At 35.0% G+C, this 24753-nt stretch overlaps 1 protein-coding gene across 1 annotated transcript in view; it reads right to left on the minus strand.

Moving 5' to 3' along the window:
- LOC138699561 (zwei Ig domain protein zig-8-like) overlaps positions 1 to 24753 on the minus strand; it is an 853254-nt gene that overhangs the window by 89053 nt on the left and 739448 nt on the right. Inside the window, exon 4 of the mRNA XM_069825552.1 lies at positions 2528 to 2655. Within this exon, the coding sequence (XP_069681653.1) occupies positions 2528 to 2655 (128 nt within the window). The remainder of the gene's footprint in view (positions 1 to 2527; positions 2656 to 24753) is intronic.

Below are 24753 nucleotides of genomic sequence, written 5' to 3' on the forward strand. Positions count from 1 at the left end.
AAGTTCATCAGTCGTCAGCGAGTAAATTAGACTGTTGTCTAACTATTCAATCAGCCAACCAGTTAGGTACGTTCATCAGCCAGTCAGTAAATTAATCAGACAGTTGGTCAGCTACTCAGTCAGTCAGTGAGTCAGTCAGTCAGCCAATTCATTGCTTAGGCAGCCAGCCAGTCAGTCACAAAGTGACTGATATCTTACTCCAGTTACCGTACAGTCTGACAGGCCAACATTCTCATGGGGTCAGACAAAAAAGTTAGTTTTTTTTTTTTTTTTTCCACCACGTTACTAATGTCAAAGCAAGTGCTTACAGAAATTTTGGCCACTCGAACCCAATTACGAGAGCCGTAAAATAATAAGTTTCCTTTGGGCCGTCTACAGAAAGAAGCATAATTTCAAAGTAAGATATATTGGAACAGATACAGCAATTGTTGAGTCATTTTCCAACATATTCCCCACCGGAATTGAGAAATTTGTAATCAACTTTTGTATCCCTGTGTTGTATAAGTCTGCCACCTGGGATCGGAACCAGTGTGTGACAGCCGTCTGCACTTCTCTGTGATCCCACTGTAAGACAATTTCGGTGGGGAATATGTTGAAAAATAGCTAAACAGTTGCTACATCTGTTTCAATAAATTTTTCTATTATCGGAATATGTATGATAAGAACTTTCTTGTGTTAAATTTTAACGTACCTTGTTAACATGTTTCGACCTATTTTCGGTCATCTTCGGAACTGGTCGTTGTTGGTCTTGGCGCCTCTTGTTTTCTGTGTGGGTGCGTTCTTAGTGTAGAGTCAAAGAGTGTATGTGTTTTGAAATTGAGTTGTGTTGAGAATATCGTTGGGGTGTTTTCGTGCGTCTGTATATTTCATATTGTTCTAGTGTGTTGAGTTTCTGGCTTTTTGGTTGGATGTGCAGTATTTCCATGTCTGTGTTGATATCTCTTTAGGTGTGGTTAGCATTTGTGATGTGTTCTGCATATCTGGAGGTGTTTTGTAATTTTGTTACGGCTGTGATGTGTTCTTTGTAACGTGTTTGAAATGATCTGCCTGTCTGTTCTATGTAGAAGTTGTTGCAGGTGTTACATTTGAGTTTGTATACACCTGTGTGATTGTATTTGTTTGTTTGTGTGTTGAGATGTTTTTGTAGAGTGTTATTTGTTCTGTATGCGATGTTGTAGTTTAATTTCTTGAATGAGGTTGCAATTTTATGTTTGTGTTTGTTTTCGTATGTTAGTGTGTTGTATTTTTTGTGTTCTTGTGTTTGTGTTGTATTGTTCTGTTTTTTGTGGTTTTTGTGCTATGTATTTGATTGTGTTTAGTTATTCGTTGTAATCCTGTTGGTTCATTGGTATGTTGAGTAGTCTGTGTACCATTGTTCGGAATGCAGTTCCGAAGATGACCGAAAATAGGTGGCAACATGTTAACAAGGTACGTTAAAATTTAACACAAGAAAGTTCTTATCATACATATTCCGAAGTGATACAGTGTTAATAGTACATTATGCAACGAGCATATAATGATAGTAATTAAGAAGCGAGCATGGATGTTTATGAAACGAGCGCAAGCGAGTTTCATAATTTTCATATGAGCTTCTTAATTACCATTATAGGCGAGTTTCATACGACTTTTTATGATCGACCATATTTCTAACTTGAAATTACAGTATTCAGATGTATACATTTTATTTGTATCTGACAAGATCGGAAGTGACCTTGTTCTAGGTCGTAAATTGTGAGATGTGCGCAGACGCGAAAGTATTGATTTTTTCCGAGGAACAATAATGTCATTGGCCTTGTGTAATCCGTTAAACTTGGTATAACTTTGATTATTGAATTCGACATTGAAAAACGAGATGACAAATTGAATTTATTTGAATATTATTTACAATTAACGCTAATTATTATAGTAACAGAACATAACCTTCTGCGACAGTATTGGATTTCCAGCCTCCGTGACTTTTCGCTAATTCTCTTTCGATTGCATATCCGAGAATAATCGATACTTGCGGTTTTATAACGGTACAAAGCTGACCTGTAAGCTGAGTTGTCATTGGCTGAAAACACCTGAACTTTAATGAGGAGGTGTACTTTAATGACATGCATTAAAGGACTGCTACCTGGAGTATAATTACTACATTTCGGCATGGTCGAGCATAAAAGTTATGTAATCAAGATATATTTTCCATTATAACTGCGTTTTCTTTCTGTAAGTTTCAGGGAAACTTATTTTTTACGGCCCTCGTAATTGCGTTCGAGTGGCCAAAATTTGTATAAGCACTTGTTTTGATATTATTAACATGAAGAAGAAAAAAAATTAACTTTTTTATCTGCCCCATGAGAATGTTTGCTTTTGAGTTCAAGACGAATTCTTCGTCGTTTGTCATGAGTAAAGCGACAAACTTTCCCGCAACACTTCAGTTCCTCTTGTCATTGCTGTCTATGATATGAACAGCCTTTGCAGATAGGGAATTTCAATGACTACGTCAGGCTTTTTAAGATTACTTACCGTGCGCATGAAGCCTACTTGCCTGCGAGTTGTGCGTCCAGTAGATGGCGGGCGGTGGCTCGGGGCTGTGCTTCACCACGCAGGTCAGGTTGATGGTGCTGCCCTTGTAGATGTACATATCGGGCTCGCCGATGATGATCGTGATGGGTTCTGCGGGCAGAAGCATGGCTGTTACATTTTATACTACGCGGTACTGAGGCAAGCATTCAATCATTGTCATCCTCTCCGTTTGAACCTAGCAAACACACAGCAAAATTCAATCGCTTTGTTTACAGAAAGCTGAATAAACACAAACATTATTGTAGGAATTGCGGAGATGAAACTGACAATATTCTGCCCTCGACAAGAACTTCGAACCACTGACAGAGGCGTTTCCACAAAGACTACGTTAAAATAAAAACATATTTTTATCTATATTTCACTAAAGCATATATATGACGGTAATACTCTGCGGTTACGCGAAAGGCAGTTTGCATATTGTTAACAGTTTCTTCTATCGGTTATTCAACTGTGCTTGTAGTGGCTTTGAAGGAGGTGATGGTATGCGACTAATATGAATAAATACAGAAAGGGTGAAGGCGATAATTTCAAGAGAATCAATAAATAATCCTTTAGACAAATTAATTTCAAAATGGAGTACGCTATAATATAGGACCTATTTAAAAACTTCAATTATAAAAACTACAAATAAACTCTAAACAGCTTGTTACGAATCCTTCAAATAAGCTTCGGAATGGGACTAATTCTCTGGCACGACCACAGCAAAGAAATCCGAAAAGACGAAGTATATGATTATGTCTCGTGACGAGAATATTGTACGAAATGAAAATATAAAAATTGGAAATTTATCTTTTGAAGAGGTGAACTTCAAATATCTTGGAGCAGCAGTAACAAATATAAATGATAATCAGGAGGAAATTAAACACAGAATAAATATGGGAAATGCTTGTTATTATTCGGTTGAGAAGCTTTTATCATCCAGTCTGCTGTCAAAAAATCTGAAAGTTAGAATTTATAAAACAGTTATATTACCACTTGTTCTTTATGGTCGTGAAACTTGGACTCTAACTTTGAGAGAGGAACATATGTTAAAGGTGTTTGAGAATAAGGTGCTTAGGAAAATATTTGGGGCTAAGCGGGATGAAGTTACAGGAGAATGGAGAAAGTTACACAACACAGAACTGCACGCATTGTATTCTTCACCTGACATAATTAGGAACATTAAATCCAGACGTTTGAGATGGGCAGGGCATGTAGCACGTATGGGCGAATCCAGAAAAGCATATAGAGTGTTAGTTGGGAGGCCGGAGGTAAAAATACCTTTAGGGAGGCCGGGACGTAGATGGGAAGATAATATTAAAATGGATTTGAGGGAGGTGGGATATGATGATAGAGAATGGATTAATCTTGCTTAGGATAGGGACCAATGGCGGGCTTATGTGAGGGCGGCAATGAACCTCCGGGTTCTTTAAAAGCCAGTAAGTAAGTAAGTACAAATAAACTCTAAGCATGCAACATAACTTTAAAATTACATAGGCCTACATTACAGAAACTGCAACGTGTTCATAATGCGTGCGTACGTTTCATTTGTAATGTACGCTACTACGATCATATTTCACCTTCCTTCGATAAATTATCGTGGCTCAGGTTATACGAGAGGAGAAAGTTACATTCTCTTTCTCTCTTACACCGAATTTTGCACACCTCTGCCCCGTATTACTTATTAGTTCGATTCCACAATATTTCCCGCTATCATAACTTAAATAGGCTACTCGATCACAACATAACACGCTAGAAATTCCATTCCACACACCATCTCTGTATTCCTCATCTTTCACTGTAGCTACTTCTCGTCACTGGAATTCTCTGTCGCCTGAAGTCAAGGGCTGCTGAGCTTTGAATTCTTTTAAATATAAATTAGAAGAATATCTTATAATGAGTTGCCAGACCTAATGCTTTGCAAATATTTAATGCAATGTATTCCACTGTGTTTATTTTTATCTGTTTCTTATTTTTATTATGTAGAGGGACATCATTTTATTTTTACTAACATTTTTAATATTAACCTGTCTATACCTTTAGAGAAACGGAAACACCGCTTGCTCCCCCCTCCAAGACTGGAGTTCGATGATACTGGCGTAAAACACAAATCACTCTACTAGGTATAGGAAGGAAGAAAAGTAGTTCATCCATTTACGTAAACTAGGAAATATCGCGATTTTGAGTTTGATAATTTTCATTAGGTTTTTCTTTAATCAAAGTACAGTACTGTATTAAGAATAAGTGTTTTTACTCACGAAGTGAGTTATCCATGCGAACGTATTCATTATGCAGTGTATATTATACTGTCTACAGCACATTAGCGTACAATATAGAGAAAGAAGTTAAATTGAAAAATAATCATAATATGAATATTTAAACACAATTTTGAAAATGGTGGCCGTTCATTTCGATACAGGCTTCAGTTCTTTTGTGCATATTATCGCACTATAGACTATTGCATCTAATTCCAATTGCCAGTTTCGTCCTTCGTACTAGTAACTCATGTTTAAATAATTCTGTACCTACTCTACGTACTGTAAATTCAATCTTCACTTCTGCCCGACCCGAAAATATAAAATTACTCAGACATGCTATCTACTGTCCGTCCAAGTGGTTATGCCGCAGGATTGTAGAAAGGGAGGAAATCACGTGACAGTTAATTACTTAACGAGGCCCTTTTATTTAAGTTAAATTAAACAGCTGTATAATATTACGTAAACGTCCAATTCCTAAGAGAAATTAATGTTTTCAGAAAAGAGCTAAGACAGCCCAGCTATTACAGAGGGGCGAGCAGAAGCAGGTGGGGGAAATCGGGATGCGACGTAGGCAAACGGACAGTACCTGTGCGAAAATATGATTCAATATTGAAAGCTCTTTCGTCAATGGAAAACGCGAACATATTTCTGGAACGTACTATACTCAGTGACTCAGTACTGCTTACTATCTGCGGTCTTGGTTCTGTGTGGAGTTGGAACTTCCTTAGTAGAAGGGGGTGGGAGTGAAGTACATTCAAAAACTCAGGTACAATAAAAATTGAAGTAAAAATAAAATGATGTCCCTGTACATTTAATTCAACAGTCTTTATAATGTTATTATGTAAATAGTATTTTCTTCTAATTTAATGCTCATATGTTTAACGCAGCGTTCATTTTTTTGTGTATTCTTTATTCAAATTTCTGTTTATGACTTTATTATGTATATCGTGTTCATTTAACACTTAATACCAATATGTATTCCACTATATATACTCACATATTATTATTATTATTATTATTATTATTATTATTATTATTATTATTATTATTATTATTATTATGTACATTTTATTCAATTGCCGGTTTCTAGTTTAATTATGTGAATCCTACTTGCCTGTAATTTAATACAAATATGTATTCCAATGTGTTCATTATTTTTCTATCAAGTACATTTTATTCAATTATCGGCTTCTGGTTTCATGTATTTGATTCTAATAATATTAATATGTATTACACTGTGTTTATTTTTATTTTATTTGGTAAATTTTTTATTTAACTGTCTCTTTTGATATCATTATATAAATTGTATCTGTATGTAATTACTTAATTCCGATTCAATTGTATGTTCAACTATGTAAGCAAATTTTAATCCTGGTTGAGTGTAAGAGAAGGCCCTACGGCTGTAACTCTGGCAGATTAAATAACGCCATTATTATTATTATTATTATTATTATTATTATTATTATTATTATCATTATTAAAACGTTATTCATATCTTACTTTACTACATTTATTTAAAAGTTAAGACACAGTTAACGTTGTATCCGAAACTCATAACAGGAAGCACAGCTTTCCACACTTCCTTCTTTTCATGTGTTGGACTGGACAGACTGTGTATTCTAACACAATTTTATTTTAAACAGATACTAATCTCACAGTGTCTCACGGGTCAACAAGCTATGAATCATGTCCATCCCGAATTATTAGAATTTGTCGACTCTTTATATGAAAAATGTACAACAATTTCATTAACATTACCTATGTAAAGGAGATTTCATGATATTCAAAATACCTAGGCCTATGTAATTAAATTAAAACGAAATAAAATAATCTGACATGGATGGTAACGTTATATGAAGATACAGTATATTAAATTTACATTGGATCAGTCAGCCTCAATGACAATGTAAAGTTAAACGTAAACTTAATGTTGACATGAAAGCTAGAAACCACGCAATTCATTCCTTGCGTTTATGTAGATATAACCTCACTTATGAAAAATCGGAAGAATGATATTTCTAAGGTATTTTTGAGTGGGGTCTACTGTGTAATACACTATGCAAATGTTTTTTTCTTTTATTAACTTTATTTATACACTTTTTAGCATCGCATTCTTCGGTTTAGCGTTAGGGCTCTATTGTACTTTACGATATTATATTTTTAAATTTAATATTGTTCCGTAAAAGGAGGGAAATTATATACAATGATCGTTGATTACAGTAAGGCGTTTGATCTACTGCACAGGACCATTATCGTAAAGAAATTAAAGGGTCTTATCGGACAAGATAACCCAATGGCACTAACAATACAGAAACATCCTTGCAGCCAACTATGTCACTATAAATGATAATGTGACAATGTCAAAAGAGATGGCTCAGTGGAACAGAGTTCTTCAGGGAGACCCCATCAGCAACTTGGGACGTTATTAACGCAGTCAAAAAGAACAACCAAGATTTAAAGGTATATCTCTATGCTGATGACATGGTTATCGCATCAAAACAGCGAGATGACCTACAAGAGGCACTGGACAAACTCACAACTTGGGCAAACCAAAACGGTATGTATATTAACAAGACCAAAACCACGGCCATCATATTCAGAAACGGAGGAAAACTGGGTAACCATGAGAAAGATGTATTCTGCGAATGAGAATGTCTAGAGATCCAATCCGCCTATAAGTAGGATAAAGTTGCCTAATTCAGTGACACTCCTAATTCCATGATACATTTATTCCACTGAATGTCACGGGGTTGGAGATCTTGCTAGGAAGTTCACCGATGTCTCAAAAGTAGGCGAAAGATACAATCTTTCGAGAAAAATGTCTGGCGCTATTGTCGAACGGCAAAACTTTGACTGACATTCAATTTTAAAAAAGTATCACGGGATTAGGAGTATCACGGAAATAGGTAACTTTACCCTATTTAGGCATAACGTTGCAGACACTCGGAGGGACTTCCACGATCTATCTCAAAGAAAGACGCACGCAGGCGCTACTCGTCATGAACGATATAAAGAACCTCCCACGGCTATCCGCAGTAAGATTGCACCGATAGCAACCTACGGCCAGACCCTGATATGGAACCACCTAACACAGCCATCGTCAACTGGCCTGCATACTAGTTCGGAGCGCCGAGACGCTGGCTGAGGAAGTAGTAGTGTGCAGTGTGTCGAGCCAAGCCCACGCATCCCGTCACAGAAGCCAACTTTCTGACCATAATTTACAATGCCTTCTTCGATTGTGTTCTACACGAGCATTGACATCTAACATTGACCAGTTAGTGAGGGGAGGGAAATCAAAGATCCAGGAAAACCAATGCTAATGATCAGCGAAAATAATTTGTATCACTTGTTATTTACAAGGCAATAAAATAATTTAGGCCTACTTCAGCCTTGTAACAGAAACGATAATATGTTTCATTTTATACATAATAACAAATAATTGGTTTTGTGATACATAGTATCAGATAAAAAATGGATAATTTTATTTTATTGAGGACACTTGAACAAAGGAATAGGATGACATGATTTAAATATTAGTAATGGATTCGATTTGTTTAATATTTTGTAATAGTGAAAATGCATTATAGGTCTGTAAGTCCTCAATTACTTTAATATGGGAAAAAAAACTATTTACTTTCAACACCGTTAAAATACATAACGGAAAAATACAACTGGTTTCTTGTCTTAAATTGAAAAGTGATATACTTATTATACAGTCCCTGTTAAAATAAATTAAGTACATGCTTCTTCCGTATTTATTTTTATTATAATTATTAGAGATTGATTAAAAGGGTTGAACAAGTGAACGGACGCCACTGCCATCACCTGATTCCTCCCCCCCCCCAACTCCTGCTGCACAGTTGATGTCTAAGGGATAGAACTGAGCTAGCGAGCAAACTGTGCCTGCTCCACAGTGCACTGAGATGACGACTCCTGACCTAACAGAACGAAACATGGAGGACATAGAAAAGTGAAGGCATCATTCCTGAAAAAAGCTCTGTGCGTCTCGAGGATCACTCCATCAAGACTAGTATATGCAATGATAAAGGAAACCTTCTTCTCAGATGATCTGAGGTATGATCTCCAGCTACTAGCAACAACAGCATGGGACTTAGCGCTCCAAAGAAGGAGAGAAAAATTGGAGGAAATACAGGAGGACTTTTATGCATCAGACGCATTTCTGAACCGAGACTGGATCGGAAGAAACTATGAACTAGACATGTGGTCACTAAGCTCAGCATCCACGGTTTCCATCACAAGATTGCACCTCAAGCTATTTCATAACCCAACCAGTGAATGTGTGTGTGAACTATGCGGTAGAAAGTGTGGGAAGTATCACATACAGTGGTGCAAAGAAAGGATCAAATCCATAACAGCTTACAGAAGGAAACTTAACATGTGCAGTGTGGGCAACATATGAGAGACATAAAGATATTTAGTTTGTATTGTGACAGTGTAGGCTACATTTTAGAGGATCTCTCACACGTTAGAGAATCTCTCGCTCTATATTTTTGCCCATTGGGCGCTTTACATAATACTAATTTTATTTTTTATTTATTTCGAATATTGATGCAAAACAACAGCACAAAGCCAATTACAGTTTAGCACAAAATAAAAAACAAAGCAAAACAGAACAAATGATTATGAGAATGAATGACAGAAAATGGCAGTGAGATGAAATACAATCAATATAATGGTCAACATTAACCATACACCAAATGCAGCAAAATAAATGGCAATATCTACCAAATAATAAAAGATATTAAATAACAAGTAAGGATATATCATGCATAAGTAAAATCAAATCAGATCTTGCAAATTGGCACTTTTAATACATCTGGTTATTGGAGAAAGGGATTTAAGTAATTTAGTGAAGAATTATTTAAATCCCTTTCTCCAATAACCAGATGTATTAAAAGTGCCAATTTGCAAGATCTGATAATAATAATAATAATAATAATAATAATAATAATAATAATAATAATAATAATAAAAATAATAATAATAATAATAATAATAATAATAATAATAATAATAATAATAATTTTGTTCCGTATCGTATTTTGCAGTTAAGCGGTAAGGCTCTGCTGTATTTTACGATACTATGCTTTTAAAAAATATATTATTTCGTATCGCATTCTGCAGTTGAACAATAGTGTTCTATTCCATTTTACTACATGCCTACTAAGTACTAAATTTGTCTTTGAAATGTCCTCACCCAAAATCCCTAGTTACCTTACTGGTCCCGTAGTTTGTGTCGTTGGCGAAGATACAACATTACGTTATCGTCGCTATCTTTGTTTCGTCATCGGTTGATTGTTATGCGGTTGTATTCTTCAGTAATCTCTTTAAATGTGAGCAGACACCAATAGTTCAGCTCTTAAAAAAAATAGAGGATCGAATCGAAGTACAGTATATACTTACAATCGCATTTCCCAACATGTTTTCTGTCCTTGAAGCTACAAAGAACCGAATAGCATTGTAAAATATTTCAATGTCAGATTTGCCGCCCATATTTCATGCAATAGGTATGTAAACAAAACTTATCGCCATAGCAACATCATGCATTGGACTGCTCCCCACAATCGATTCCTTTAATTGACATACCACTCAAGAGGCAATATATTGGGTTATTTCTTACATAAGCGGTCCTTATTGTGAATACTTCAGTTCTCTTGCTTGAGTTACTGTTCTGCTCAAACTGTTGTGTTACTTTTAAATTGTAGTTGAACTTTTATTAAAGAGGTTTAGGCGTAATCAAAGGGTCTGTGTACCCTACTCTCTGATAATGTGGTCACCATGGTACAAGACCACCACTTATGGCGCTACAGGAGCCCACCGCTGCGGAATAACGGTTAGCAGGTCTGGCAGTGAAACGAGCGGGCCCGGGTTCAAATCCTGGTAGGGACAAGTTACCTGGTTGAGTTTTTATCGGCGTTTTTTCCCAACTCATTAAAAGCAACTTTCGGTGCTGAACCCTGGACACATTTCGCTGGCATTATCACCTTTATTTCACTCAGAAGCTATTTAACCATCGCAGTTGATAAAGGGTCGTAAAATAAACCAATAAAAATACACTACAGGAAATTACATACATCCAGTCCGAGATGAAGTAGACGAATTCACATTTCCTTGTATAGACCCTATATAGTAGGCTAAGAAATAGCAATATAAGTTATAAAATATATATATATATATATATATATATATATATATATATATATATATATATCTATATATTTTAGTATATTTTATATATATATATATATATATATATATATATATATATCGAAATGATAGCCGTCCAAATTTTAAATATCGGCATCCTAATCAATTCAAATGAACAAAAAAGAAAATGTAAATTAATGTTAAAGAAATACATAATGAAATTTAAAAAAAAAATAATATTCTGCGATAATATATAGTAGCTATCAAAACGATAAAAATTTATTGGAAATAAATAATATACATTGAATATCTCCAATGTAAATTTGGGAATTGTTCCTCACGCACCAAACATAAATCCAATGACATTCCAATCTTGAATATTATATTTATGACTGAGATCATCACAGCATGGAAGGTAAATAGCGCGTTTCTCTTCATGTACCTGCTTTGGTTGATCTTCATTAATTTTGAACCTTACAGTTGGGTCAAGAATGAGACCAGTTTATTTATATCGGTCAATTATTATCATGTCAGCACGCCGTGTAGATCCTTCCGTAGAAAGACATTGAACTTCCTCATATACTTCGTATTCTCCATGTTCCCTTAATATGTTAATTATTGAGCGGACTGTTATGTCTGTCAATTCGCAGTAATTCGCCCTGAGGGCAGAAACCTAGCACCTTTTAATATTTTGCATACATAAATTTCACGTAAGAGGCTTGCTTTTACAACTCTATCTCTTACTACTTTCCGATACAAGCTATATAGAAGAGCTTAAATATAATAATTTATCAAACAGATAATGTCTGCACAATTTGTCTACTCTGTGGTAGGAGGGCTAGAGCAGGCCTGCAGAACCCGAAAGTAGGGGAAATATGACGTCAGCCTTACTCCACTTCTATTGAGGATGATCGACTTCTGCATAGAGTTGTTTACATTCTTTGCGTGTGGAAGGTTTACCAGTGGCGGCACTGTAATTTTCGGAAAAGATTGCAATAAAGTCATTGTATTTATAATGGGTTATCTTGTTTCAAGGTTTACAATTATGCTAGATTTTCTGTCGGTAGTTTCTTTTAGATTTCTTTGCACCTATCCTGCTTTAGATTTTCCAAAACTTTCCTCCTATCAACACCCATGGAAACATAAATTTATAGCATTTAAGAAATGAACCTTGAAAGTTAACATAAATGTCAATATGTATTTCAATACAAAATGAACACAACGAGTGATGTCCTTAATTTAACAATATATAAATAAATAACCAATTTACAGTTCGTAATAATGAATTAAACCGAAAGTTCTTCTATTTCATAATTCTTAATATGGGCTTTGTTGAAATGTGGTTTAATATTGAAATGACGAGTAGAAATAAATTGGATGGGACACAGTAAACAAGCAATTCTTTCGTCTTCTTCAACAACAAAATAATTCCCATTTCTAAGCAAGTAATTAAGTAAGAATGTCATCAATATTTCAATTTTAATTAACGTTTCCCAGACAGATGTATGATAAAACTTGTATTAATGACACTAAGAATTGATTTGCAATTGACTTGTAACTATAGTTTATTCAGTCTTTGAAATATCCAAAACGTAAAGGAACATAATAGCTTTGTTATTTAAGATTCGTTCTTCACATTGAGTCAAATTCATAATTTTATTCTATTCCCAGCCTTGAAGCTGTTCAGATTTTGCAATTTACATATTCTTCCCCCTTTCCGGGATTCATAATCTTTATAATATTTTTGGAGATAAAATAATATGCTTCAATCTCAGAGAATACATGTACCGGTATTCAAATTTTATAGGCCTTTAAATGTCAATATTTTAAAATATAAATCTATAATAATCTAAACAGAATATTGATAAAAGCGAAACTCGCTTTCAATACTGGTATTATTGTTTTTCATTTGTATTTGTGTAACACTAACCTATTACTTTAGAAATTATGAAAGCCAAGATCTTTTCCTAGAACCCAGCGTCACGTAAAGCTAAAGGTGCACAGCTTTATTAACAACTGAGATGATTAAATATGCTTCTTATTTACGAAACAACTGAACCAATTTACTGTTGTTTGCGAAGGTATATAGTAAGAGCGTGGTACACACGAAAATACCAAAGGCGAAGAACTCCAAAAAAGCGTGTTCTTTTTTTTTAAGCAGAGAACTGAAGGAGAGTCCAATTTCATTACGGAAGGTAGAGTTAGGGCTTACTTTGTGCCAATTCTGCTCAAAGCGAGTAAGGAGGAATTTTCATTTTAATGTTGCTGTGATTAATTTGGAGAGTTAAATATTAAAATTAACAGAAAAAAATATTTGAAGAATACAGGAGTAAAACAATCAAAGTCACAATTCTCATGAGGGTGATGTCATCATCTAATTCAGATTATTACTGCAAAATATAAATGTTTTCTTATCAAACTGGTAAAGGAGAATTATTATCACCATGGATACAGTCATCCTTTCCTACTTTTGCATTAGGAACAGCAATAAACTTTCCAGTAATACACTGAATTAGAAGATGATATCGCTCTTAAAAGCCTTGTGACTTTGATTGTCTTTACCCTGTACTCTTCCTGTGATCTTTAAACATTTAAACAATAAATATTATTTCAGTTTAGAGAACCATGACATTTTAATTACCGGTATATATATATATATATATATATATATATATATATATATATATATATATATATATATACATATACATATACATATACATATTGTCACTTAAGTTGATATAATTATTTAAAATTGGTTTCGGGAAAAATTATGCACTCTTATTACGTCTGTATCAAAGTATTTCTAAACGGAAATTATTTTTAAAGATTTGCTTTGCGAAAATAGCTTCCTTCAGACTTGTAGTCATTTCGTTTGTTCATGTTTCTATCATGAAATAATATATTTATTTTTGTTAGAATCTGAATTATACTGTTTAGATTATTAATTGGTCATTTCATACGTAACTGCCTTTTAAAATAGGTACAAAAGTAAGTAGCCTACAAAGATTTAATTAAATATGTACTGAATTAAGAATGGGAGAGGAAAAATAAATAAATGTCTACATTCATGCCCAACACGCATTTAGAGCATATTCAAGTGTATTTTTTTTTATCAGACTTTAGTGACATTTTCTCTAGTTTTACGTTTCAGCGCATTTCAATCCCAACTTAGTTATCAGTGCATGTTTAAAGTACAAGAGTTACGTAAGGTTTCAATATAAGCGGACAACTGTACTAAAAATGTAAGAAAAAACTGATCCCTAGTGCACAAAAGGCATATATTATTTAATTCACGTAAATAAGTAAGGTAAGGTTTGTTACACTGCCTCCGAGATCATGTTGCCATTTTATTCTTAGCAGACGAAATTTTTCAGCAGAATTTCAGTTATTCCTTTATCTGTCAATACTATGCTCGATAGCCTTTCGGTCTTCAATCTTTTCTTGCTTATTATCCTATTTACTATTTTACAGGTTTTTGACGCAGAACTACAGTACCTATGTGTTTCTCCTCACTAGGTATAGGGAGAATTGACCATCACATAACAATGCAACTCCTTGTATTCCCCTTATTCTCCTAGTCTTCCTCTTGTTCTCCTTGTCTTCATCTTGTTCTTCTTGCTTTGCCATTGTTCCCCATGTCTTCCTCTAGTTCTTCTTGTTTTCTCCTTGTTTTCCATGTCTTCCACTTGTTCTCATTGTCTTCCATTTGTTCTTCTTTGTTCTCCGTATATTTCCCTTGTTCTCCTTGTCTTTCTCAGGTTCTTCTTTCATTCCCCTTGTTCTCCATCTCTTCTCATTGTTTCCATGTTCTAGGCTGGGGGAGATCCGGGCAAAACGAATAACACGGGCAAAGAGAATAATGCATATTTCTTAGAAACGCCAACAGTTAGCGCTTTCTGCTATGTTGGGGAAGAATCCCAACCAGATTTTGCTGTTGAAACTGACTTGTCGTCATTCTAGCTAGTGAGAGAAGAAGTCAGCTTGTGTTTGAAGAAAATTGACTGTTTTCTTAAAATATTTCAAGGTAAGAGAAACAAATGTACAACACACAATACTGCAGAAACTTTTTGTTATGTGATAGTAATATATAGGCGATACGATTACTTCTAAAGTGCCGTACTTACGAAGAAGATTATTGACGTTTATGTTTGTATAACCTTAAGTGAAAAGCGAAATGGCGTCTGCGGGCAAAGTGGATAACTTATCCGCTTTGCCCTGCCACCTTTATTTGAATATGTGTTAGCTGTATTTTTGTATGTATTTGTCTATTGTAATAAAGCGTGTTAGATCATTTTATATAGTGGAGGCATTAATTCACACTAATTAAATTATAAATCAGCAACACTAATCTTAATTTTTACTTAAAAAGGTCGTAATGTGTTTTCAGATGGTTTAATTTTTCAAAAGGAAGACGCAACAAGCCAAATGGTCTGAAGAAGCCATGAAGAAAGCTCTTGAAGAAATAAAATCTTCCAATCATTGGTTCTGCTATCTGGCCATATAACCATAATGTGTTTGTTGATGAAGATTTTGCTCCAGATCAACTTACAGATCGCCCACTTGAGATAGAAATCAGCGAAACGACAGCTGGCTCAAATTTAACAAATTCTGCGGTGCCAGCTTCTTCAGCGGCTGAAGAAACAGTTAATGCTCACTCAGAATCAACCACCACTATGATGTCATCTTCAGAGATTGAAGGAATATTCAATACATCAATTACACTCAGATTTTCAGTTCCGGTTACACCAAAACCCTCAACATCGTCAGCAAGAGAATCAAAGTCAATTATTTTGATTTAGACCAGTGCCAAAAGTGGATGCTCGAAAGATACGAGTTCAACGAAGAAAATATCAGCGCTCTGAAGTTCTTGCATCTATACTGATTAAAAACGTTGAAAGAGAAGTAACTTATAGGCAGGAGCAAAAGCAGAAGAAATCCAAGTCTTCAGTGCTAGTGAAACGTCGACTTGTTCAAATTTGTATTTTGTACTAATCTAACGTGCTGTAACGGGCTGTAAATAACTTTTCCTATCGTCTAATATAACTCATTAACATCGTGTTTATGTGTTGATTTAATTTTATTATCAGTGAATAAAAATTAAATAGAAATGTGAAAATGTTATAGGGATATTCACTTTGCCCGGGTTAATTATTCGCTTTGCCCGTGTAACCGGAGAAAGAGAATAATTAACTATATTTTTTTTCTCAAATCATATCACTATCCGTAGGTACGAGAAACGAATTGCTGTTTTTTATATATGTAGACAACATGTGTCACAACCAATGCCATGAAGATTTTATTTCGAGAGCACCAAAATATAGCCTGTGGCATTGTTTGTTCTTAGCTTATCCGCTTTGCCCGGGTTTCCCCTATATGTGTTCCTGTTCTTCTTATATTCCCCTTTTTCTCTTTGTGTTTCTGTTCTTATAGTTGTATTCCCCGTTCTCTTTATGTTTCGCTTATTCTCGTGTTGTTCTTTGTTTTCTCTTATTCGCCTTGCCCTCGACTTTTCTCCTCGTCTTCGCTTTATAATCCTTATATTCCCTTTTTCCCCTTGCATTCCTCTTGTTCTCTTTCTATTCTCTTTGCCTTCCCTTTTTCTCCTTGTATTCTCCTTTTCTATTTTCCGCACCACACATATAGTTCTACCTAAAGATAAGCAGCACTGTAAAGCTTTGCACCTGTCGATCCTATAGCTGGTTATTTAAAGACGCTATATCAACTAAAAGATTATTTTAGCGTCGATTGACTTATTGATAGCGAGATAAAATTTGTAGAGATGAAGCCGAGGATTCTCCATGGGATTATCTGACATTCGCATACAGCTGGGAGAAAAGTCCAACCAGATAATATGCCAAAGCAGGATTCTAACCTTCTCCCGAGCACAGCTCCGGATCAGCAGGCTAAAGATCTACCGCCTGAGCTAAAAGCAGGTGACCGTTTCACAGCTCAAAACCAGAAATTTATAATTGTTTTTTGTCATTTGTCTTTCGGTTAAAAATAGATCTGTGTTTAATTTGAAACAATCACGGCGTTAAACGTTGAGTTATTAGAATAAAAATCAGTAATATCTTAGTACTGAAAGTTCTTACTGATAAGTAAAATCAATCCCTGATTTCAAATTGAGTAAAAGTTTACTCAAAAGTTGCCTGGAAAATGTGTTTACCGAATAAATAAGTGAACAAATAGCTATATTTAAATCTATGGCCTCGCTAAATATAGTACAAGAATAGGCTTATTCATTTTGTCCTGTTAAGCCTAACTTAATGCTCCACCTCTTGTTTCATCGATGATTTTTAGTTGGTTATTTTACGACGCTATATCAATTGCTATGGTTACCTAGCGTCTGAGTGAGATGAAGATGATGATGTTAGCGAAATGAGTCCAGGGTTCAACGTCGAAAGTTACCCAGTATTTGCTCTTAGTGGGTTGAGGGAAAACTCCGGAAAAAAACCTCAACCAGGTAACGTGTCTCAACCAGGATTTGAACCCGGATCCGCTCGTTTCATGGTCAGGCAGACTAACCATTACTCCACAACGGTGGACTCATCGGTGTTAAGTAGAAAAGATTTCTTTACAGTGTTTGTTGAATCACGCTTCTTCATAGGCGCATTGGCGTTTAAAAGAAATTCACCACAAAAAAATAGAGTTTGTCACTTGATTTGTAATTTTAAGAAATACGCCCTTCCGTTACTTCATTGTAGAAGGATATTACTCTGAAATTCTCTATAGTGCCTTAAAAATCCATTCCACTTGGAAAAAATTTAAATTCGTGAACTTGGGATCCAATGAAAAGCTTCCTAACCATTCGGCTGCTAATGAGATCAGTGTAATCTGCCAATGGTTCGAAGAACGGCGCCACTATTGCACATCGGCACTAAAACGAATCCCGGCGCCATTTGTAACAGCTATTTTGGATGCATACGCAACCAAGTGCCGCAGTCAACACTTGAAGCGATGTCGGTAGCTTATCGCGTGCATCACAAAAAGGCAAGACAAGTGACTGTCTGTCGATGACGTGGATGCTCCGCTCCTGCGTTAAAGTGCATTTTTTCCTGGCTGCCACCTATCGGGAAAACTCTCCCCCGATGTTATTTATTCGACGACGTTCAGCGTCAATTGCTCTTTATCTATGCACGATCGATAGACAACAAACAAGATGTCCGGGTCTGGACTTGTGTGTAGTCTCCAAATCATGATGGTTTGGAATAATTCACTCATTATTGTCATTAATATCTTGTTATATAGATTAAGATAATGATACCACTACGTCTTCAGCACCAATATCCTTAGGTCTGTCTGTCACATCTTCCTCTTGATCTTACTATTCATCGTCGAAAATAAACTAGGCTATGTAAGAAGTAAAGCTGTGCTAAAAAGAGTAGGTGAAGAAAGAAAATGCTGAAATTGATCAGGAAGAGAAAATGAAATTTTCTGGGTCATTGACTAAGAAGAAAGTGCCTACTGAAGAATGCATTGAAAAGAATGGTGAACGGGAGAAAATTTTAGGTAAGAAGAAGATATCAGATGACAGACAACATTAAGATTCATAGATCGTATGCGGAAACTATGAGGAAGGCGGAAAAGAGGAAAGATTAGAGAATGTTAGGTTTGCTGTGAAAGATCTGCCCTTGGGCAAAAAACCATGAATGAATAAATATAAATATAGGGTTATTAAAATTAGTTCACACTTTAACGTTTTAACAATTGTACCACCTATGAGAGCACTTCGACCAAGGACACCTTACACTGATGATGTCTACCGCAATACCAGATGAAACGTCTGGTAGTAACAACACCAATAGACCATGGCATCTTAGTTCGGAAGACTTGTGAAAGCCTACATGCTAAGTTTTATTTAAAAACTACAATATTTGAGAGATGGAAGAAACGAAAACATCACTGCGTTGAGTAAACTTTGGGGCTTATTTTACTATAATTACAAACAATTTGAATTCATTCGCCGTACTTTTGTTCAACAATCTTCAATCTTTCAGCGATACCAAGCACAGCATTTTGTAGATAATAATAATAATAATAATAATAATAATAATAATAATAATAATAATAATAATACTTAATAATAATAATAAAAATAATAATAATAATAATACTTACAAATGACTTTTAGAGAACTTGAAGGTTCATTGCCGCCCTTACATAAGCCCGCTATCGGTCCCTATCCTGAGCAAGATTAAGCCAGTCTCTAGCATTATATCCCACCGTCCTCAAATCCATTTTAATATTATCCTCCCATCTACATCTCGGCCTCCCCAAAGATCTTTTTCCCTCTGGTCTCCCAAATAACACTCTATATGCATTTTTTTATACGCCCATACGTGCTACATGCCCTGTTAATCTCAAGCGTCCGGATTTAATGTTCCTAATTAAGTCAGGTGAAGAATGCAATGCGTGTAATAATAATAATAATAATAATAATAATAATAATAATAATAATAATAATAATAATAATTTGTGGCACAAAAGTCCATGAAAGGTCAAGCCCGACCAGCCGGCTGTTAACCTCACGTCTATATGCCTCAGAAGAGCTGAACTATCATTCAACTAGAATGATGATCCCTCCAGCCGTTACGGCAGGTGTTCGAAACCGGATTTCGCTTCGTATCATATCCCCTCAAGTTCATACGATGCTGCATGGGTTCCGGCCACATGCACTGGTTGAGATTTCATGAGAAAATTCTTTCTCATTGACTCGAACCATCGCACATTTCGTGGCCATAGGGCCACGATGTGGAACATTTCCCAGATAATATCTCGGAATACGGTAAGCTATTGTAGTTTTCTGTGAAACTGCATTCTTGAGTTCTTGTAGGATTGTTGGATGCTGTATGAATACTTGTTCTCAGATGTATTATCACGACCAAAAGTCCGCAGGTTTAGGATCTGGCTATCGTGGAGGCCAGATTTGTTGGGAAGTGCCTCCTGATGACACGATCGTCACGATCGCCAAAAATCTCTCAAGAGAACTGTTTTGCAGGGGTGAAGAGTTTGGGCTTTGCGCCATCTCGCATCAAGATTATTATTTCCAACTCGCTATATCTCAGTTGGGATGAAGTTCTACACCATACTCAGGTATCGCTATTGATACTCATTTACTATGACAGGCAAGGCCTATATTCCAGTATTATCTTTCTCGAATAAATTAAGGGTTCAGAACCATAGTGGGCCAAACGCCATTTACTAAAACCGTAGAAAACAAGGGTTAAAATGAAGTTATCACCATAATTCAATGGAAACATACGAGTATAACAAGTAATATAAAGTATACACATTCAAACTAAATCATATGTCAATCTTCATTAAACTATGATATTCACTTAACTTTAATCCTTGCTTTCTCCGTTTTTAATAAATGGCGCTTGGCCCACTATGGCTCTGAAGCCTTCAAATGTGGGCTAATGAAGATCTGTAATGTGAAGCCACACAACATAGTGACTTTATAAAAACTTGAAGATCCTGTTGAATTAAAAGCCGGGAGTTATTTTCAGACAAAATTCTGCAGCTACATGTGTTAGCTGTACCATTAAAAAGAGAGTATGTTTCTCTTTTCCAGAAAGCTTTCTCTAGCCAATATAATATGAAACTCCGTTAGGAAAAAAAAAAAGTCAAATCTCACCTCATTTACTTGTCATTTTTTTTAGTACTGACATTGATTTTAATTATTTTTAAAAAATTTGGCCACCTCTATGGTGTAGGGTCAGAATGCTGGTCTCTTAAGCAGAGGGCCCGGGTTCGATTCCCTGAGGTTTTTCATGGTTTTTCTTCAACCGTAAGGCAAATGCCAGGAAATTCGGGCCACAACATCCCTGAATATCACCGGCCTCATTCATCACCGAAATCATATTCATAACAAATCAGTAAAGGCTCATTCACAATGAAAATTAAACATAACGTAAGCGTTAACTTAACGTTACAGTAAAATCAAGAAGTCATACCATCATTCACGATGGGAACATAAACATAACAGCAAACATACTTCGTAACCATGGAAACATAACAACGACGCCATTTCCTCATATTCTGTCGTATACTTCAGCGTTCCACGGTTGTGTTCTGTTTGCAAATTACGTAAGCATAAGCATGAAAGTTTGGAGTTTGCAAACTTTCATGTTAACGTCTTACGGTAATGTTTATGTCAATGCTTATGTGAATCATTGTGAATGATCCCATTTGGTAGCCTGGGCGCAAACTTCTGTGTTTATGTTACGGTTATGTTTAATTTTCATTGTGAATGGGCCTTAATATATATACAGTCGCCATCTAGTTCACAACAATAGAACCTGTCTCAACAATAGTACACAGGCCTTCGGATTTCAACCAAAAGATTAACTCGCGATATAACCAGAGATGTTAAAGCGAGTGAGGGAAAAAATTATTGTAGTTATACTACAAAATGTTTTAATCAACAAAAATGTAACTTTGAAAATGGAGATATGAATAAAATACGAATAATAATGTAAAATAAACCCGAAAGTTCACTTACCACAGTAAATTATGTTTTAATTCAATTTTCTGTTTCAAATATTTCATTGTTACAGCGTGTTAAGTTTCAGCTGGCTTTTGTTTGACATAAACAAAATAGAAAATTTTAATCACGTATGTGGAATGAAAAACCATACATTAAAATAATAAAAATAGGCTATACTTTATGGCAGCGAAACATGGGTTACATCAAACGGAGATGAAAGTGGGTTGCAAACAGCAGAGATGAGATTTCTTAGCTCAACAGCAGAAATAACCAGAACAGAAAGAGTAGGCTAAATAATAAAGATATTAGAGTACAGCTGCACGTAGAAAATATAAACAATAAAATATGCGTATATAGAAATGAATGGTTATATCATGTGTAGAGAATGGACAAGAAGAAACTCCTTGAAAGAATATTAAAATTCAAACCCTCTGGCATATTAGGACATAGGTCGACCCAAATAAGTATGGAGTCGCAACAGCTTTTTGTAGAAGAAAAAGAAGCCTAGTTACTTAAAACACAAATGTCGGATTGGTTCTCACTTTCACTACAATGCTACAGATACTGTTTCGCAAGACCTTTTTAAATTATTATTTACTAGCCGTACCCGTGCGCTCCGCTGCACCCGTTAGAAATAAATATAAAGTAATTACATAATTAAAATAGGACATTTGATCCAGGGAACATTCGTGTTTGATAGAAGGCTAAATCGTTTAATATGTTACTTAATTTAAATTGCATCCAAATAATTAAAATGCGATCATTTTGGTCCAGAGACACTCATTTGGTGCAATGACAATTCCTTTAACATGTTTCTTAATTTTTATTACACGCAACCATAGTTTAATGAACATTGACATCATTTAGATTTAATGCGTATATTTTATTTTACTTGTTATAGGTTTCCATTGAATTATGGTAATAACTTAATTTTAACCCTTGTTTTCTACGTATTCAGTAAATGGCGCTTGGCCCACTATGGTTCTGAAGCCTTCAAATAACTTAAATTATATTATATTATATTATATTATATTATATTATATTATATTATATTATATTATATTATATATTATATTATATTATTATTATATTGTAGTATATCAGAAGTTACTGTAATAACATTATAGCATTATGTCCATCTAGAGAAACTACACTTTCCAATGGTGAAATAATAATTAATTATACAAATCGATAAATTTAGCTTCCGATATTACTTCATACAAACACAGAAACATTCTCTGTAGGCTATCTTTCATAGATTTCGATTGTTGCTGTCCAAGGCCCCTTATAGACGAAGTCATTTGTTTTTTAATTCATTACACGGTCTTAGATGGCAGTTATTTTAATTTTAAAACTCATTTATCTCATTAAATATCAGTCCTATCAAAAATTTTCAAGGAATAAAACTCATCGCAAATTATTTTTAAAGAAACTTTTGTTATGTAACATTTTTCACAAAAATCAATAATAAGCGAGATATTTCGATTTATTTAATTCAGGCCCCCTTATAACCCCCCTTCTAAATAATGTATTTTGAATTTCATATAGCCTAAAATCTAAGTTACAACGAACTTAATTGATATTCCAATTTTCATCGAAATCCGTTCAGCCATTATCGCGTGAAAAGGTAACAAACATCCAGACAGACAGACAGACATACAGACAGACAGACAGACATACAAACAAAAATGTCAAAAAAGCGATTTTCGGTTTCAGGATGGTTAATTATACACGTTAACACCAATTATTTTTGGAAAATCGAAAATTACCAGAAAAATTTTGGCTACAGATTTATTAGTAGTATAGATAAGAGGAATATAGAAAATAAAATAAAATAGGAACTAAAATTAAAATTACAGCTGATGACGAATATGTTTCAGATTGGCCGCTAGCTGATGACAAAGCATAAAATAGAAATTTAGTGTAGGCCTGCCATTCCTAGTCACAGTCTTAGTCGCGGTATGACGTCGCAGTTAAAGTGACTATATATGAACACCCAAAATAAAAATGACAGAAGATTTAAGGAAATCCTAATGATTGAATGAAAGTAATAAAATACAGTATGTACCTTATTCAACGCTGTATTGTATTTTATTTTATATTCATGTATATAAAGGATGCGGCAAAACATCCTCCCTAATTTAAAGTTTAAATAAAGAACAGGTGGATCAAAATAAGGAAACTGTATTAATATGAACTGTATCTAAACAGTGGGAAATTTAGGTTTACATGCGTTGCCATAGCGATTTTAAATAACATGCGCAAAATAACAAGAATTGAATAGGACATTGAATACACGGAATTTACATTCAATTAGTGCAAATTGTAATGAGCCGTGGACGGGTGAAGAACGTGCTCACGCTGTAGTATCGTTTCTGGTAAGTGGTAATTCCGTTGTCGTTGCTCAGATTTTTCCCGGACGCTTAATTTCTTCACGTGGCGACGTCCCCTGGCCAGCACGATCACCAGACCTTGCACTCTGCAATTTTTTTTCGATGGGGGTAACTTAAGGCTGAGGTGTTCAAACATCGGCCCAGGACTTTGCCAGACCTAAGAAATGCAATACAGGATCTAATTGGTCTTATTCCTCAAGAAATGCTAGTTACAGTGTTTCAGAATTTCCGAAGTCGCATTCAACAATGCATTGATAGTGAAGGACACTACTTGAGAGACACATTATTAAAAAAATGAAAATTCCCACTGTTTAGATACCGGTACCATTTATATTAATAAAGTTTCCTTATTTTGATACATATGTTTTTTATTTAAACTTTAAATTAGGAAGGAAGTTTTGCCGCACCCTTTACATACATATCTTTACTTGACTATTGTGTAGAAGACCTCGATTCACGATAAATATAGAATGGAACGAGACGGATCGCGTGGGAAACAGTTAAACTTACACTTGTTTCCATGGTACCAAGAGTAACGTCAGAGTAAACATTTCGTGTTAAAATGCTACAATATTTCTCTTTTGTACCGCGAACAAAAAAATTTTCCACAGCACCGTACTAAGCGAAACATGTTTCCATGCGTACATCCGGTAATTTAAATTTTCTCTACAACTTCTTTTAGCAAACTACATGTTTAACGCTCCTAAATATGAAAATTATGCTGTAAGAGATTCCGAACAAACGACTTCTGATATTAAAAAAAAAAACATTGCCTACAGTGAATCAGACCACAGTTGTGCAGCAACGGTTAGCATGTCAGACCGTGAAATGAGCGAGCCCGGGTTCAAATCCTGATTGGGACAAGTTACCTAGTTGAAGTTTTTTCCGGTGTTCTCCC

The sequence above is a fragment of the Periplaneta americana genome, chromosome 5 (assembly GCF_040183065.1).
Source record: "Periplaneta americana isolate PAMFEO1 chromosome 5, P.americana_PAMFEO1_priV1, whole genome shotgun sequence".
In the NCBI taxonomy this organism is placed as follows: Eukaryota; Metazoa; Arthropoda; class Insecta; order Blattodea; family Blattidae; genus Periplaneta; species Periplaneta americana.